The sequence below is a fragment of the Ochlerotatus camptorhynchus genome, unplaced genomic scaffold (assembly GCF_037179485.1).
Source record: "Ochlerotatus camptorhynchus isolate MF236.1 unplaced genomic scaffold, CSIRO-AGI_Acam_v1.1 ptg000213l, whole genome shotgun sequence".
In the NCBI taxonomy this organism is placed as follows: domain Eukaryota; kingdom Metazoa; phylum Arthropoda; class Insecta; order Diptera; family Culicidae; genus Ochlerotatus; species Ochlerotatus camptorhynchus.
This window is the reverse complement of record NW_027040703.1, coordinates 6,670,210-6,687,270: the sequence shown is the minus strand read 5'-3', so window position 1 is coordinate 6,687,270 and position 17,061 is coordinate 6,670,210. Positions and strand designations below refer to the sequence as shown.

The following is a 17,061-nucleotide window of genomic DNA, read 5'->3' as shown; positions in this document are numbered from 1 at the left end:
TCACTTTGATGCATTTTTGAAGGCCTTTGCTCGCGCAATTTGTGTAAGATAGCAAAAAGAACAGAATGACGCGAGCTTGCATCAAAGTAAATTGAACCTTAAGCTACAATCTCATGTTATTGCTTCTTAATATGGGTATTTTTTCTAACCCTTGGAACACATTTTTAGACATTAAATGTACGCGAGACTATAAACCGGTTAGAAAAATATTAATACGTAAGAGGTTTGATGCAAGCCACTTAATATAAAGGGTGATACGGTCAAAATTTGGTCAAGGGAAAACTGGTGTAAATCGGTGAAATCGTTTATTTAAAAAATCAAATTAAATTTCTTTTTCAAGTTCAATTAGTATAAAATTCAGGAAAAATATTCAGTTAGGCTTCCGCTTTTCCAAATCCGAATTGCCGGGCCTTACGCTTGACCCCTGCCATCAGATTTTGTACAACCACCTTGCCCACCTTCTTCGCCGCAGAAAGCCAGTTTGCCTTGAACTGCTGCTCGCCCTTAGCAGTTTTTTTGGTCTTCTTTAGGTTCCGCTTGACAATAGCCCAGTATTTCTCAATTGGGCGGAGCTCTGGCGTGTTGGGAGGGTTCTTGTCCTTGGGAACCACCTGCACGTTGTTGGCGGCGTACCACTCCATGGCCTTTTTACCGTAATGGCAAGATGCCAAATCCAGCCAAAACAGTACGGAACAACCGTGTTTCTTCAGGAAAGGCAGCAGACGTTTATTCAAACACTCTTTCACGTTAATTTCTTGGTTGACAGTCCCGGAAGCTATGAAAATGCTGCTTTTCAAGCCACAGGTACAGATGGCTTGCCAAACCAGATATTTCTTTGCGAACTTTGACAGTTTCATGTGCTTGAAAACATCTGCTACCTTTCCCCTTCCTTTTGCCGTATAAAACTCCTGTCCCGGAAGCTGCTTGTAGTCGGCTTTGACGTAGGTTTCGTCGTCCATTACCACGCAGTCAAACTTCGTCAGCATCGTCGTGTACAGCCTCCGGGATCGCGTTTTGGCCGTCGTATTTTGTTTATCATTGCGATTTGGAGTCACTACCTTCTTGTAAGTCGATAGTCCGGCTCGTTTTTTGGCTCGATGCACGGTTGTAGACGATACACCCAGCTTATTTGCGGCATCTCGGAGAGAGAGGTTAGGGTTTCGCTTGAAACTACCGGCAACTCTCTTTGTCGTCTCAGCGGCTTCCGGTTTTCGATTTCCCCCCGATCCAGACTTCCTGGCTGTCGACAATCGTTCCCCAAACACTTTAATTACATTTGTAACGGTTGATTTGGCAACTTTTAGCGATTTTGCCAACTTTGCGTGCGAGTAGCTCGGATTTTCGCGATGCGCGAGCAAAATTTTGATACGCTGCTCTTCTTGCTTGGACGGCATTTTGACAACTGAGAGTGAATTCCAAAATCAAAATAGGAGCAACATTCTACACACACACACCTTCAAAATGAGGGGTGTTCAGGTTTTTTAAATGCAAAATTGAAAGAAATACGTCAAGTTGATATTGACCAAATTTTGACCGTATCACCCTTTAATCAGTGTGAGAATTCGAAAATTGATTTGATAACGAACCCAATTTATAACAAAGGAGGTACCGAAACAAGAAAAATAAGCCAGGGCCCCAACGGGTGGTAAAGGCGACCCTGTCATCGATCAAGGTACCTTGCATTATTTTACGATTTTTTAGATTAAAATCAATCCAATGCCAGCGGTCCACATCCCGGATAACGGAGACTTATGTGTATGAGTCTATCGGTGCATTTCCGAATGGTTTCCGCTGTCTTGCACATAAGGCCTCTTTTTTCTCGCACCCGCGAAAAATCTGACCCGGGGTGCGAGCTCTCATTTCCCAATGCTCAGTCCAATTCAACAGCTCCGCTCAACGGAAGCCAGCACGATTCAGTGGAAATCGAAAAATAGCTAGACCTGCCCGTCGGGCACCGCAAGCCAACCGGAATCGGAACACCCTTGAGCCACTTTCCGGATTCGCAGACTGTGGCGGGTGGCCACCGTCGTTCGGCTTGAAACAAAATAAGACTGGCGACCGTCGTTCGTGTATGCGGGTGCTTAATTTTCATGACGTTAAAACGAGCCTAGTGAGGTGCACGGCACGAATCGTTACACTTCCTGTTGCAAGTGTTGCGATAGATGGATTGCCATGAGTTGAACTTTTCAAAATCAATATTCGATTATCATCGACCGACGGTGTGCGGGGTTTGAACACGTATATCATAGCAAAAGTGGAACACTCTCCAAAGACACACGCCAACACCTGCCCGACACATCACAAGGTTGTGCTGTCTCGGTGTGTGTTTGTGTATTTGCACTGTGCACGGATGTATGCACTCGTAAGAGGTGGATTTAAAAATCATTTCCAACGGGTAGCAATTGAAAATGGCATGATTAATTTAAATATTTAAAATTTAAACAACGCAAGCATATGGGCCAAACTATTGGTGATGGCCGTTGAAATGTGGTGCACTAATCTGAAAAATGCCCCTCCCCACAATTCTTCTCGCTCGAATGGGTTCAGAAAATACACAATTCCTCGAACAACGCACCCAACCGCCGCGGCGCTGAACTAAAATGTATGCCCTGCGAGGTCACCAAAACGTATTCGAATGCTCTGGCTTCGTTTGTACGTATGTACTAATAACAGTAATCGTTCCAGGTTGGAGAAATTATTCATACCATCATCATCAGTCGACATGAAGTTGGAAACAAAAACGCTGCAAGTCCCTTCCCCCCAGGGATACCTCTGCTACCGTGATGGTTGCAGTGCCGAGAGTTTTTTTTTCTTCCTTTGGAATGCGCATAGAAATCCCCATCGAGTGTGACGACTGACTGCTGACGACCGTTTTTTGTGTATCCAATTTGTATTGGCACCGAGCCGCGTAAACAAGTCGATTTCGGTGAATTATGAACTGCAGCATAATTTGAAGTAGTTTTTGTGTGTGTAAGATCAGCCGACATTCGTCGTCCGCGGGAATAATGCGGCTTGCATGACTGGGACTCGTTCCGGTTGGGCTACAATGATACTTCACCGATATAAACTATTTATGGCGTCCTTGTCTGCAATAGAATTGAACATGGATCGATAAACGTGACACTGGAGAAAGTTGGTTCTAAAGAATTTAAATTGCACCTCCCACGTAGATACAACTACTTGACGCACCGGAAGGCGTATCCTGCTAATGAGACGAAGAAAAACCGCACCGAAGCCTGCCGGCCGGCGCGAAGAATCATCGAACTCCCAGAATCGCTAAGCAATTAACCACCATCACCACCTCCACCGGCAACCGACAAAGATTGCATCGCACATCGAAAGATTAATCTGTCCCATGGGGGTCATTGCGAGTGGCGGTAATTATGTGCTAATATTAGCACCCGTTCTTGATTTGTTGCCCGGATGGTTTGAGCGGCGAAAAAAGCTGCTCCGTGCAAAACAATGCCTAAACAGCTTTTATGTGGGTCAATTGCCGTTGCGAATGCTGAATTGCGGGGACTGATTTATTCGCAATTAAATAAAGCAAATGCGATCGAGCTTTATTGGTGCAATGAATTTTGGGAAAGCGTTTCGGGTAGAATGTACACACTAAAAAAATCTGAATTTTACTGGTTATGTAAACATCCATGCATGCAAACATTCATGTATGTAAACTTCCTTTTCACGTAAACTAGCAGCTTGCAAGAAATGTTGCAAACAAAGGTGGAAAGTTGCATACAATATATGGAATATTGCATGACATGTCTCATAAATTTACATGATTTATAATGTAAATTTGTATGATTTATGACGCTCCATTTATGTGCATCATAGTAACGGAAATTTACACTACTTTTTTTAGCTGTGTATGATATATTTCAATCCTTAAAACAGGACTCCTCACGTAAATAGGCAAAGACTTGAACTGTGGTTACATTCTTTCGGCATTCCTAAACGAGTATTCTCTAAAAAAAAATGTTCGAGTCCTGAAGTTCTGCTTTCTTTTTGTTGCTTTATAACATCATCTGGGAGGAATATTTCTTGTTCTAGATTGTTTAAAACTTGACAATAGAGCGGCTTCACGCCAAATTATTATTATTAATTTATTTGATAAGGCTCAACCGAATTAACTTTACAGAGCCGAGAATTCTTGTTCACTATACAATACATCTTAAAACTATAGTCAAAAGGTACAACACAATAAACATTTTATCTTTCGCTATCCAATAAGCCTCCTCTACCAGAACATGTGCCGCTTGTAATGGTTTCATTGTATGGCAGATTCGCCAACGAGGGTCAGAGCGCTTCCATTGTAGCAATGGACGCAAAACGTGGTCAGCACTCACACATTAATCACGAAACGGTTGCTTTGCAAAGTCGACGACGCATCGACTGAAAGAACTGCTGATGAAGAACAATGAGGAAGACCACACAATGGTTGCTGCCGAGTAAACAGACGATCGCGTGACACACATTGAGAGTGGTCTGCTTCTGTCGACAGCCGAGTGAACACTGACTTCACGTTCACGCCAAATAACGAATCGGAATAATTCGAATTTGGTACTCATATGTTATATTCTGACATGAGAACTAAAATACAAAAAAAATAAATAAAAATAATACAAAAAGTAGAAGAGTCTGTGACTAGGGGCACGAACGGAAGCTTGACGTAGGACCGCTAGTGGACGGAACAAATGTGAAGAGTATTTAGCTCTTTTAATTGATCAATCATCAACTCAACTCTTTCAGTTTTTGAATTGTAGGCGTACCAAATTTGAAGTATTTTTTTTTTCAAAAAGAAAGTTGATGAAGAGAATCATTCTAAATCACTTGCACCCCTGCTTCCAAGTTTGATTACAAGATTACAACTCTGGGAAGCATTTTGTGTGGTCGTTGGGGGCGTGTGGCTCTGAATACAGACAAACAGGCACAGCCCATGTAACAAGTTGGGTTTTATGAGGGCTCTGCAGACCATTATTTAGACTTGTAGAATGCTATAAAATCACGATTAAACTTGCAATGCTACTTGGGAGATAAACTCTATTCCAACTCTTTACTGTAATAAGCTTGTTGGCCCTGAAAAGGGCCGTTTTGTTGCCAAAGTTGGTGATGATTTAATCTCCGAAACCGTACAGCGTGAGTCTGTCGCTTCAAAGCGTAAACGACATACATGGCCGCTTACGCTTGGCGTGTTCAGTGTAGGTGACAGCATCATGGATCACATTTTCCAGGAACACCTTCAGCAAACCTCGTGTTTTCTCGTACATCAGACCGGAGATACGTTTGACACCACCACGGCGAGCCAGACGACGGATGGCGGTTATCACGAAGAACCTTGCGATAACGCTTGGCGCATTCTTTACCAAGGCCTTTCCCTCCTTTGCCACGACCAGTCATTTGTTGGGTAGAAGAGTGGACTACCAAACTGCCACCACCTTTCAAGAAAATGAATTGGGGCTACTACTACTACTACTAAAATGTTTGTTTATTAACTTATTATTCATTTAGCCCGAAAGCTATTCATCTTTGGTGATTATGTTTGTAACAAGTTACTGTTTGATTTTAGTTTTTTACAGTTAACATTTTGCTTTTAAGGAAAACATATTGGTTGATTTTAATTAGAAAATTTGATATTCTACCTACTTAACCTAGTTGTCTAACCTAACGTGCCAGAACCCTAATGATCTGATCGCATGCAGCAATCTCTTTCGATGGTAGCAACCAGGCGGTGGACCTCAGAATGTCTAGTACGTGGGGGACTATTGAGGATCATCCTCAGGATCTTGTTCTGGATCCTTTGTAGGTTGAGGTGATGAGAATGTGTGCAACTCTCCCAGATTGGCAACCCGTACTCTATGACTATGAGATTGAATTTCCTTCCACACCTGATAAAGGCATCCGATGTGATGCCATTCAGAGAGACCTGGAACGTCCTGTCCGATAGATAATTTTGTATGATCTTCATGAGGAAGATCGGAAGACTGTATCGATGCAACTTGTACATCAGGCCATCATGCCAGACATTGTCAAACGCTTTTTCAACGTCTAGCAATGCCATAGTAGGTGTTTTTGAAATAGCCTTGTTCCGTATAAGAATGTTTGTTACTCGGGTCAGTTGGTGAACGGTTGATCGACCTTTTCGAAAACCAAACTGCTCATTTCTTCAGCAGATGTTAGAAGCCGGCTGTAAACTTCCCTTTCGAAAAGCCTGGATAACCCTGAGAGAAGGCTGATGGGTCGGTAACTTGAAAGAGAGGGAGGATCCTTCCCAGGTTTCCGAATGAGGATGACTTTAGCTGACTTCCAGCACGAGGGGAAGTAGGCAAGTCGGAGGCACCGATTGACAATCAGTGCCAGAGGGTTGTATAATCTGGAACTCTAGTGAGCCCCAGTGTCAGGATGTTGTCGAAACCTGGGGCCTTCATGTTTTTGGAAGTTTTTATATAAGCCAACAGTTCGTCAGCTGTGATCTCGGATTCCTCGAGAAAGATGTTAGGAACCTGGTGGAGATTGGTTACATTTTCAGCAACCTCAGCTTCGTGAGGGCTGGTGATGTTTTGTCCGAGATTGTGGGAGCTGATGAAACGTTGACCTATCGCGGCAGCCTACTCTTCAGGTGTTATCAGGTGAACCACTGAACCGTCGAGACAATTCAGTGGAACCAGCGGTGGAATAGGCCTCGGTTTAGTTTTGATGACTTTTGTTAGTTTCCAAAAGGATTTTGCACAATCTGGGAGGGAACGGATGTTATTGGCAAAATTCTCATTTCTGAGTTCCACAATTTTGGCTTTAATAAGATTGGTTAGACGGTTGGAATGGGTCGTCAAGGTAGGCAGTCCAGTTCTCTGGTACTGCCTACGCATGGCGTTACGGAGTCTGATTAGACTTTTAGTATTCTGATCAAGGCTCTCACTCGTCTGGAAGCTGGAACGTGTTGTTCGCGGGCCCGGGACGGCGCACAGAGATCTATCGATGTCATCGACGGCGCACAGAGATCTATCGATGTCATCAGTCGTCTCCAGTAGGGCGCCGAAATCGATGGCTTCGTCGACGACTTGTTGGAGCCGATCCCAGCAGAAATTACCCGATGGTAATTTCGACGGGAAGCATGAAATCGATTAACGGAGCAGCCCACCTCAGCCACCACCGGAAAGTGGTCCTAGCTTAACTCTTGGTGGGCTACTGGTTGTGAGATGTTCTCCAGATATCCGCCTTTGGTTGCCCCAAGTTTGATGTTTGGCGTTCAGATCGCCAGCGATGATGAACTTTCCACGGCGTCGTGTTATCTTGATAATATCCCTCCGAAGATCTGCCGCGGATTAATCCCTGGCGTTGGCTTGTTTCGGACAATAGGTCGCAATGATGGTGACGGGGCCGACGGGTGTGGAGACTTCCACTCCCAATGCTTCAATCATTTTCAGCTGAAAACTGAGTAGCAGCTGGCAGCAGATGTTGTTGCGATGGTAGCGATGGTAGTGATGGCCACTCCACCACCAATAGAGCTTGTCCGATCCAACCTCACGAGCTGGAATCCAGGAAGAAAAACGTTCATCTCCGGTTTCAGGTGAGTTTCGGTGATGATGGCGATGTCGATGCTGTGTTCGTTGAGGATGTCAACGAGCTCGATAATTTTGCTCTTGAGCGAGCAAGCGTGTCAGTTTGCGATTTTGATGAGCTCACGGTTCATAACTGAGCATGAAGGTAGCCACAGCTTGGAGCTGATCGGATTTGTTCTTAATGGTGTTGGCAATGTCGTGCATCTTGAGGAAGATGATCATTAGTTCCGCTGCGGTGAACCATGAACCATCGTTGATTTCTGGCTGCGGTAGGGATGGTCCATCCTGACGCCAGGGGCTGTGGAGCAGTAGTCGTCTCTTGACCTGACTTTGCAGGGACTCCGGCAGTTTGAACTTGAGCGGTTTCGGCCGCCGCAGCAGTAGCAGCGGCACGAGCAGCAGCCAATCGTTGATTGAGTAGCAGCGGTGGCAGCACTGTAGTTGGTCGTCGTGGTACCGTTGGGAAGTTCTGGTCATTAATTTCCGACACTTTCTTGTGGCCGGGCTGGTTTCTCGTCGATGATTTCTTCCGGATCTCGATGTACTCGGTGCGCTTCGGGCAGGCCTTGCTTGTTGCTTTGTGAGCAGCACCGCAGTTGGCGCAAATGGAATCGGCTTCATTGAGTCTGTCGCAGGCGTCGGTTTGATGTTGCTTCCCAGACTTGGTGCATCTGCTGGTCATATGGCAATTCTTCGTTCCATGCTCGAACAGCAGGCAGTTCGAGCATTGGGTGACTCCGCGGCTAACTGGCTTGCACCGCTCCCACTTCACCATGGTGTTGAACAGGACGCTGATGCCCTGTATGTCCTTCAGACTTGTTGAGTTCTTCATATGGTAGACCAGGTATAGCTGGTCACGGTAATTGACGACCTTGTCGTGGCGGGCCATATTGTGAATTTTGACCGGCTCAGTCCATTAATCACCAGCTCTTCCAATAGGACGCTTGTGTCCATGCCGTATAGTCTTCGTAGGACCACCTTAATCGGCTGATGTCGTGGGAGAAGTAATCCACCTGTGCTTGGTCCAGCATGGTCTGAACCGCGTTGTAATGGTTCAACGCAGGAACCATCAATCCTTTCGTGCACCGCTGGGTGGTGCACCGGACGCCCTTCGTGATGAAGAAGTTTATTTTTCCCGCAGTTCGGGAGGGAAGACTTTTACGTAGAAGGGCGGCATTCTGTCCTTTTTCGGCGGTCCTGTTGTTCCGGCTCTGCACCGTCCTTCAGAACAGAGAATCGATTGTTGTCAAGCAACTTCTTCGCAGCTGTCACACTGTCACTATTGTCTTCAGGCCTAGACCATTTCCCGTGATTGTCGGCACTCGCACCACCGCGAGATTTTTTACCCATAGCTGGGTCAGCAAGAGCGTCACTACACAACGCGAGACTAAACGAAATAACGCAATCGAACGAACGAAGCGAGCTAGAGAAAAACGTCGACTGTACTGCTCAGCAGTCTGGCAGCGAATAAGTTGAGGCTAGACAGCAGCGCTGTTTTACATCTTTTCAGTTTAAAGCAGAATGATGTGCAACCAAGTGGTACTCGATTATGGCGACTGGATTTGGGAAGAACGTTTATTTCATGAAAACAGTGATACAATTATAACTTTTTATTTGTACATTGGACAATGCTTAACATTATCACTTTTTCAATAGTTTTTTGTTAAAAAAAATTCATCAGTCAAAAGCATTGGTTTAGATGCGTGGAAATATTTCTGATCGATTGGTGATAAAATTATTGAAATTAGTCCAGGGGCAGCTGAGTTATTGATGTTCAAAATCTTTCATAATTTTGTTTCATGTTCCATTTTCGGTTTTCACAAAGTGTACCCCCAGTATATAAATTAAAGACGTAGTCCTACACCAAAAATATTTCCACAATACCATTCCAATACCAAAATTAGGCAAAAGCAATACCAAAACAATACCACACAGGTATTATCTTATCTTATCTTATCTTTCTTTATTAAAGAGACTTTCAAGACACATCCACATGGTATCCAAATATATTTTTTTATCCGGTGCCGGTAGTGTAGTGGTAATCGTGACTGCTTTCTCACCCCAATGGGTCTGGGTTCAATACCAACCGATGTCGGTGGGTTTTTTTCTGAGGCATAATAATCTCTGGACACGTCTACCTTCGGAAGGGAAGTAAAGCCGTTGGTCCCGGCCCATGTGTGTTGAATTGGTGCGATATCCTACGCAGGTGTGGAAGCTGCCTTCTTGCACATTCGATTGCCGTTAATGGATGGCAATCGATGTTCGTCGGTGATTGGCGCTGGATTGCGGAACAGAGACCAACGTTAAATAAAGGAAAGAAACATCATTTTTTGTTTATAAGAAAGTATTTTGCATGTAATTTCTTGGTTTTATTCTTTGGTATTTTACCTCTTATGTCATGCTAGTCAATACCAAATTTAGGTATCAGATCAGAATGAGGTACTCATTCGTTATTTTATCCTGCTCGGGTTGGGCTTATATCACTTTCTCTTTTGAATTTGTCAGAGGACTAATTAGACTGAATTAAACTGAATGTTCAACTTGTTCTGAATGTTACTGTATGTAATGTAATTGTGCACCCAACCGGGGGATGTAAAATTGCTTACAATTATGTGGGATTCATCATCACGCATCAACGGAGGATGATGTATTCTCTGCGGAGGATGATAGAAAATGCAACTAACATTGAATGTTATAAATGTTTGATTTGCGTGACTGTGTGTACTCTTTATTAGAAATCGTATCCGCTTTATACTAAAACTTATATTCGAAAATTTTGATACATGGAGGCTTTATTATTATGATATGTACAGAGGATGGAGGCTATATTATTAATATGTGCAGGAATAATTTACAGTTTGTATACACGGTCGATCAGACCGACTCAAATTTGAGTCGACTTGTTTCGTCAAAAGTGAATTTACTCAATAGCGAGTCGAATTTTTGCTTCTTTTATAATCTTCTTTAAGAAGTTTATCCTAATATTATTCGCTACGCAGTAAAGGAACATTTCCAAGGTTTATGGAGAATTTCCTTGTTTTAATGTTACAAAAACCATTTCCCTGTAGATTCGTTCGAAAACAGAAATATGGATGATTTTCGTTTTGCCCGAAATAAAAAAACAATTAAATGACTTTTGTGGGAAAATTTACCCATTCTCTGATACTTCAAACCACCACAGCAATATTTCCGGTTTGCTACACAACCGCACTGAAGTTATTCTTCCATAATAATTAAATTAAAACTTTCCAATGAGCACAGTTCTGCACTCAAACTGGCATCCACAGAAATGTACAGACCGGTGCGGTATGTTCCATTTCCTTTCTATTCCTGCTGCAACTTCCTCCAGAGCAGAGCCCGACTAAAGATTTAGGGGTTTTGTGTGTGCTGTTTATGCCCCAGGCACGATATTTACCTTATTCTCCTACGATGTTGGTCTGGTGTCATGGTTGCTGAAAAATGCATCTTGCTATGGATGGAACGGGAACCGTGTGCTGCATGCAAATGCTTCATATTTTAGCTCCACAAATGCAATGTCTGATTTAGCATACAACTCAGCAACAACCAAGCAATATAGGTAGGTAACCTTGCATCAAGCATCCTTTCCGTGCAGAGCAGAAGTCTTTCCTTGAACTGGACTCTCCCCGTATAACGGCATTGTTTGGAGCGAGTTCTTGCTGTAACCAAGCTGGAATGTGAATAAGTAAATATGTGTGTTGCGGAGAGAGTAGGAGAGGGGGGAGTTTCTGAATAATATCTTACGGCTGGTTGCCTTGGCATAGAGAAGCGCACACTCATCGTTCAGGTCCATTCCGATCGGGGATCAACTGCTCGAGATAGGTGAAATTTTTCACTCGGTTGACCATGTCCTCTGCGGCAACATTCTCCGATATCATGTGCACTCGATGTGGGAATCGATTTGCTGGAAAATTACTCTGTTGGTGAGTGCTGGCATTCATGAAATGCGGGATCTTATCGACGGTGCGTGCTACAGACATTCTTCCCTGGCGTACGGCATATCAAACTGATTGTAATCAACGAACGTGTCACAAACTAACAAACTAACCCTAAATAAATACCATTTGTCTTTGCTTTCCGTCTCGTTCTCGGTCGGTTTCATACTAACCACATCGCACTAACAACACCTAACATCATTCGCATCGGAAACAGCCGGCCGTCTCCATGTTATGGCGGCAAACGGCGACCCTTCGATGATCTCTCCTCCGTCTTCCATCTCGAACGGCCCGGAGCCACAGTTACCGCCGTTACCACCGCCGTTACGTTCGACGCAAGTGTTACAACCGCTGTCAGTGTTTCCAGGTTGGTTGCCAGATCGACACGGAATCGCCGCTCCTCGCTAGATATTTGATTGAGTGTAACATATTTTTTTTTATTTTCATTTTGTCGGAATCCATTTGCGAGCATGATCCTCCCCGTTCAAAACTCACTTCGTTATCTCCTCAACTTCGATGGGAATAGAGTGCATTTTGATTTCTTGGTATGATTTAGTTCAGTGTTTCCTTCAAGTATGAGTTCAAGTAAGTACTTTGTTTCCATAATTTCGTTATGATTATCATTCCACATTCCGACATCGTTTGTTTTATCAGTTAATCGTAATTGAAATATTCTAGCACTCTCAACTTTTCATCGCCAAATGCACTTTGGACCAAGCACAAGCCCAAATAATAACATAACAAAAAAGATTATTATTTCACCCGCATTCCAGTTGCAACCTTGAGTCAGGAAGCCACGTATGAGTATGTCTTTGGAGGGCCGCTGGACTCGCATGCCCTGTCATCAACGCTTAAGCTGACCTCGCCTCCAATACGACTGCGCCCTGATGGTGAGTATTTAAAATCTGGTATATTTCTTTGTCACATCACTGTACAGTGGGCCGGGAATGAAATTTATCAGGATAAAATTAAGAACGCTCTGGGATCGGAGCCAATTGAGTTGACGTCTTAGTCCAAGTTTTCGCCGAATAGTTAAAGTTTTTGCCACAAAGATGGCCTAGCGATACCAACTTTATTTGTTTTGCACGCTAGAAGTTTGTTGTCTTGAGCAAAGTTGTATAACGTAAACTTTTATGAAAAGTTGCTGAAAACATTCAAGCTTTACATCTTCAAACAACAGTGTTTCTTATAAAGTTTTATAAATTCGTTCAAATAAATACTTTTATTATTTTTTGTCTATCGGTTTTGGTCCAGCAAATCTTTTCCAGAACAATACTTTTATTATTAGGAACAAAAAATATATATATCTCATAAAAATTAAAAAGTTATAATTTTCTGAATGATTTTTCTCAAACATGTGCAAGTGAACGCAACATAGGGGAAATGGCTCTAATGTTGGCCTATGGATCTAAGATTGGGCCCATCGCTAAAAATCTGCTATTTATCAATTTTATCTAGATGAACGCGTTATTGGGATGTTACTAATGGATATTTTTGGTCGCTATTGAAAATTTAAACTTTCTAAGGCCCTTTACACGCGAACCACGCCCACGCAAACCAATACCACTTTCGGAAAGATGATAGTTGCCCCTATCCGATAATGTTGTTGGTTCACGTGTAAAGGGCCTTACACCCAACCGGTGGATGTAAGATTCGCTTACAATTATGTGGGATTCATCATCATGTCAGTGGAGACCGCATGAACCGAGGATGCGATATACCTAGCTGCGGTCCAATGCAAGAAAATTGGAGACCGAAAAATGTAGAGTGTATTGGTGAGGTAAATTAATTATGTCGAATTAAAATAGGAAAAAGGTTGCCGACTGGACTCGAACAACGAACGTTGCGGTTATTAGACCTGTGCTTTCTCCACTGTTCTCTCCATGCCTCTGGATAAGGATAGCCTAAAAGCAAACAAGAAGCGCTCATTTCATCTCACACTCGACTTCGTATGCTTTTTTTTTCTGCTGGAGAGATTCGAGGCAAGTGTGTGCGTCGTTCTACCATGTTATACATAAAAATCAAGGCAAATGCTTGCTTGTGTAGGTGAAAGCACAGACAGAACACGAAATAAAAAAAGGCAAAAAACCATTAAATCGCCTGCAAGGTCAACTTCTAACATTCGCTGCGATGTTCATATACAGAGGATGATAGGAAATGGAACTAACATTCATTGTAATAGATTTTTGGTTTGCGTGTAGAAAGTTTGTTTACAAATGCTTTTGTGCCGTTATCAAATGTAATGCCTAATATTATCCTTTTATGTACATTAGGGTGCGTCCAGTTTATATTGTGGATCCCAACCCCTGACCCCCACTGTTTTTTCGATGTATATTTAGGTAACCATCAACTGTGTCATGTTTGAATAAATTTAGTGATGATCTGGAACTGCAGGAGAACTTTAAAATTTGCTTTGGAAAATGTATGGGGAACGGAACAAAACCTTTAATTTGCTTGTCAAAAATATAGAAATTGATAAATTTTTAACAAACCTGGTAATTAGATTTAGGAAACAATGCAAAACAACTTTGTCCAAGACTGCAAATCGATTCAGCTTTTGTACGAAAAGTTGTTATGGTTTTACTTTAGGCCTAGTGCACTACGCATACCTACAAGCTTATATATTAGACTGTAGTTATGCGTAGAGCTCTTGGCCTTTAGTAAAGGTTTAGTAACGTTCTGCACAGAAGTCAAATCAATTTGCAATTTTCGACAAAGTTTTTCTGTTTAGTTTTACCAATCTAAGTCCCAGGATTAATACAAATTAATCAATTTTTGAGCTTTTGGCTAGCTAATGAACAATTTTGTTCCGCTACTCATACATTAACCCATACAAATTATAAAGTTCTCCCAGCGTTCCAGATCGTAACCAAATTCATTCAAATTTTGCACAGCGGGTAGTGACTTTAATTAACAATGAAAAAACAGTGGGGATCAGGAGGTTTTGATCCACCATATAAAGTTGACTCACCCTAATGCAGCCATTCCATAGCAAAACGATATAGTGGTTCTCAGAGTTTCGTAAAAATTGGTAGTTTTGTTCTTTATCGCAATACATTAGACCCGTATTTTTATGATGTCATTAGGGTGGTCCAAAAATATCAAATGAAAATGAATTACAAATACATTTTACGAAAAATAAAATATATCAAATGAGATTTTGTATTGAAACACATTGATTGTATTTGTTTTCTTTTTATGGTTTTCATGGTTTGTAGACAGAAATTTAGGCTTTTTTACTCAACATATAAAAAAATCAGCGAGGTTAGTTTTTCTTTCGTTTTTGAGTAACATTTTTTTGAAGTTATTATGTTTTGGGGTTTCGCTCAATACTCCTATGAGTCTCCATTGATTTATAGCGACCGTTACATGGGAGAGACGCATTTGTTTTTTTTTTCTTTTTTTTTATGGGTTTTGATCAATATTTTTTGAAGGGTTTTTCTACTAGCGACTAGACTAGCTAGTAGAAAAACCCTTCAAAAAATATTTAACAAAACCCAAACAAAAACACATCGCTTATTGTGTGGTATTGTGCTTCAAAAAGCTTAAATTTTCAAGGAAAATTTTTAACACGTATTGCGCCCTCTGTCTACAAACCATGAAAACCATAAAAAAAAAAAAACAAATACCATAAATGTTTTTCAATACAAAATCCTATTTATTAGTATCATTATATTTTTCCTTAAAAGTATTTGCAATTACCTTTCATTTGATATTTTTTATTTTGAAATCGGCCCAGTTAAGTTATGTATTTTTGAAAAAAGTCTTTTTTGAAAACAATTGATTTGTTGGACCACCCTAACATGGGAATGGTGACCCTAATGATAACATACAAAAAATACAGGTTTTATATTTTGCGATAAGGATCAAAACTACCGAAATTCTGAGAACCACTATATCGTTTTGCTATGGAATGGCTGATGTACAATGTACTATATACTAATGAATAATATGATTGTTTAAACAAAAATATATTGCTTGTTTCAAAACCAAATATCTTAAGTATATCTCAATAAACTTCTGAGATATTTTGAGAAATTCAAGTCTATTTTAAGTTTATTTTGAATACTTGTCACTTGTTCACTCATTCAAAAAATCATGATTTTTTTCAAATATCTTGTAATATTTATTTTTAAGTACTCTGAAAATAAAAGTATTGTTCTGGAAATGATTTGCTGGACCAAAACCAATCGCTGTAAAACAATAAAAGTATTCATTAGAACGCATTTATTAAACTTTATTCTAAAATCGTGAATTTCCGAGAAAATTTTCAAAATGTCGTATCGTTGCGACCAAAATTTGAACTATTTCTCTCTACCAAATTTTTTGATTTACGGTTTAGCGACTCTGCAGTCAATTTAATTGTTTATAGGAAAGTTTGAACATACTGAGAGGTAAGCACATATCATCGGTAAGAGACGTGTGTGTGAGAAAATTTGCGAAAAAATCTAAGGGCACCGGTGGGATTCGAACCCACAATTACCATTCAGTACACGGGTGCATTGCCAATTATACAACGGTGGGGAACGGATTCGAAACTCAAATGTCATTAGCCAAATACATCCGTAGACCATAGGTCCACCGTTATATAATTGGCAATGCACCCGTGTACTGAATGGTATTTGTGGGTTCGAATCCCACCGGTGCCCTTAGATTTTTTCGCAAATTTTCTCACACACACGTCTCTTACCGATGATATGCGCTTACCTATCAGTATGTTCAAACTTTCCTATAAATCTATCTACCAAATTATAGTCCTGACTAAGTCAAGAAATTTGGCTGATTATGTTTTCAATTGGTTGCAATCCCAGAACGTTAATATTTTTTTCCTGCTGGAATTCATTCCTGGCCCACTGTGCACTGTATGAGGATAGATTGATCTAGAACTTTCTACTCGATGAATTGTGTGTTTTTTTTTTAAGGATTTTAGGATCTTTTTCAAGTGGGGATTTTTTTTTGTGTTTCATCGGACAGATTTGGTCCGAAGGGTCTCAGAATTTTATGAAATTTTGCCCACTAGTAGATTTTATGAGTATTTAAACGAAAAAAGAAATCCAAAAAGGTGGCTTCCGGTTTCAGACAAAGTGGGAAATACTGTCAAATACCCTACAATATAGGGGCAATCGATGTAATGTAAGGCTAAATGCCCCTAATTTGGGCCCATACATAAATTCAGCATCGACTAAATATTCAAAAGCGACCAAAAATATCCATTAGTATCGTCCCAATGACGCGTTCATCTAGATACAATTGATAAATAGCAGATTTTTAGCGATGGGCTCAATTAGAGCAATTTCCTTTTTTTGTTCCGCCATTAGGGTGATCATTTCCGTGTGAGGGAGATAAAAAAAAAACATTTTTTTTTTCAAAAATGCTTTTTTTTCATCCGTTAATAACTTCTGAACCACTGGACCTATTTTGACGGTTGACCCCGAAAATGAAAGATTTTTTATTTATATTTTATAAAATTACGAAACGCTCAAAAAATTTTGATTTTGTATGAACAAAATACGCGTCAAATACTTTTTCTTGATTTTTACTGCGAAGGTCTT

General features: G+C 41.2%; 1 protein-coding gene across 11 annotated transcripts in view; it reads left to right on the top strand.

Annotated features, from left to right (window-relative positions):
• Positions 1–17,061, top strand: part of Glut1 (Glucose transporter 1) — a 317,829-nt gene that overhangs the window by 40,781 nt on the left and 259,987 nt on the right. For 5 of the 11 annotated variants that reach the window (XM_065224647.1, XM_065224643.1, XM_065224646.1 and 2 more), the window contains exons 2-3: positions 11,727–11,876; positions 12,259–12,399. The exons of 1 other annotated variant lie outside the window; for it this stretch is intronic. In XM_065224647.1, the coding sequence (XP_065080719.1) occupies positions 11,744–11,876; positions 12,259–12,399 (274 nt within the window). In that variant the 5' untranslated portion in view covers positions 11,727–11,743. Of the gene's footprint in view, positions 1–11,726; positions 11,877–11,984; positions 12,095–12,258; positions 12,400–17,061 lie in introns of those variants that run through there. 5 more of the 11 variants (XM_065224649.1, XM_065224648.1, XM_065224654.1 and 2 more) reach the window with 3 other exon arrangements.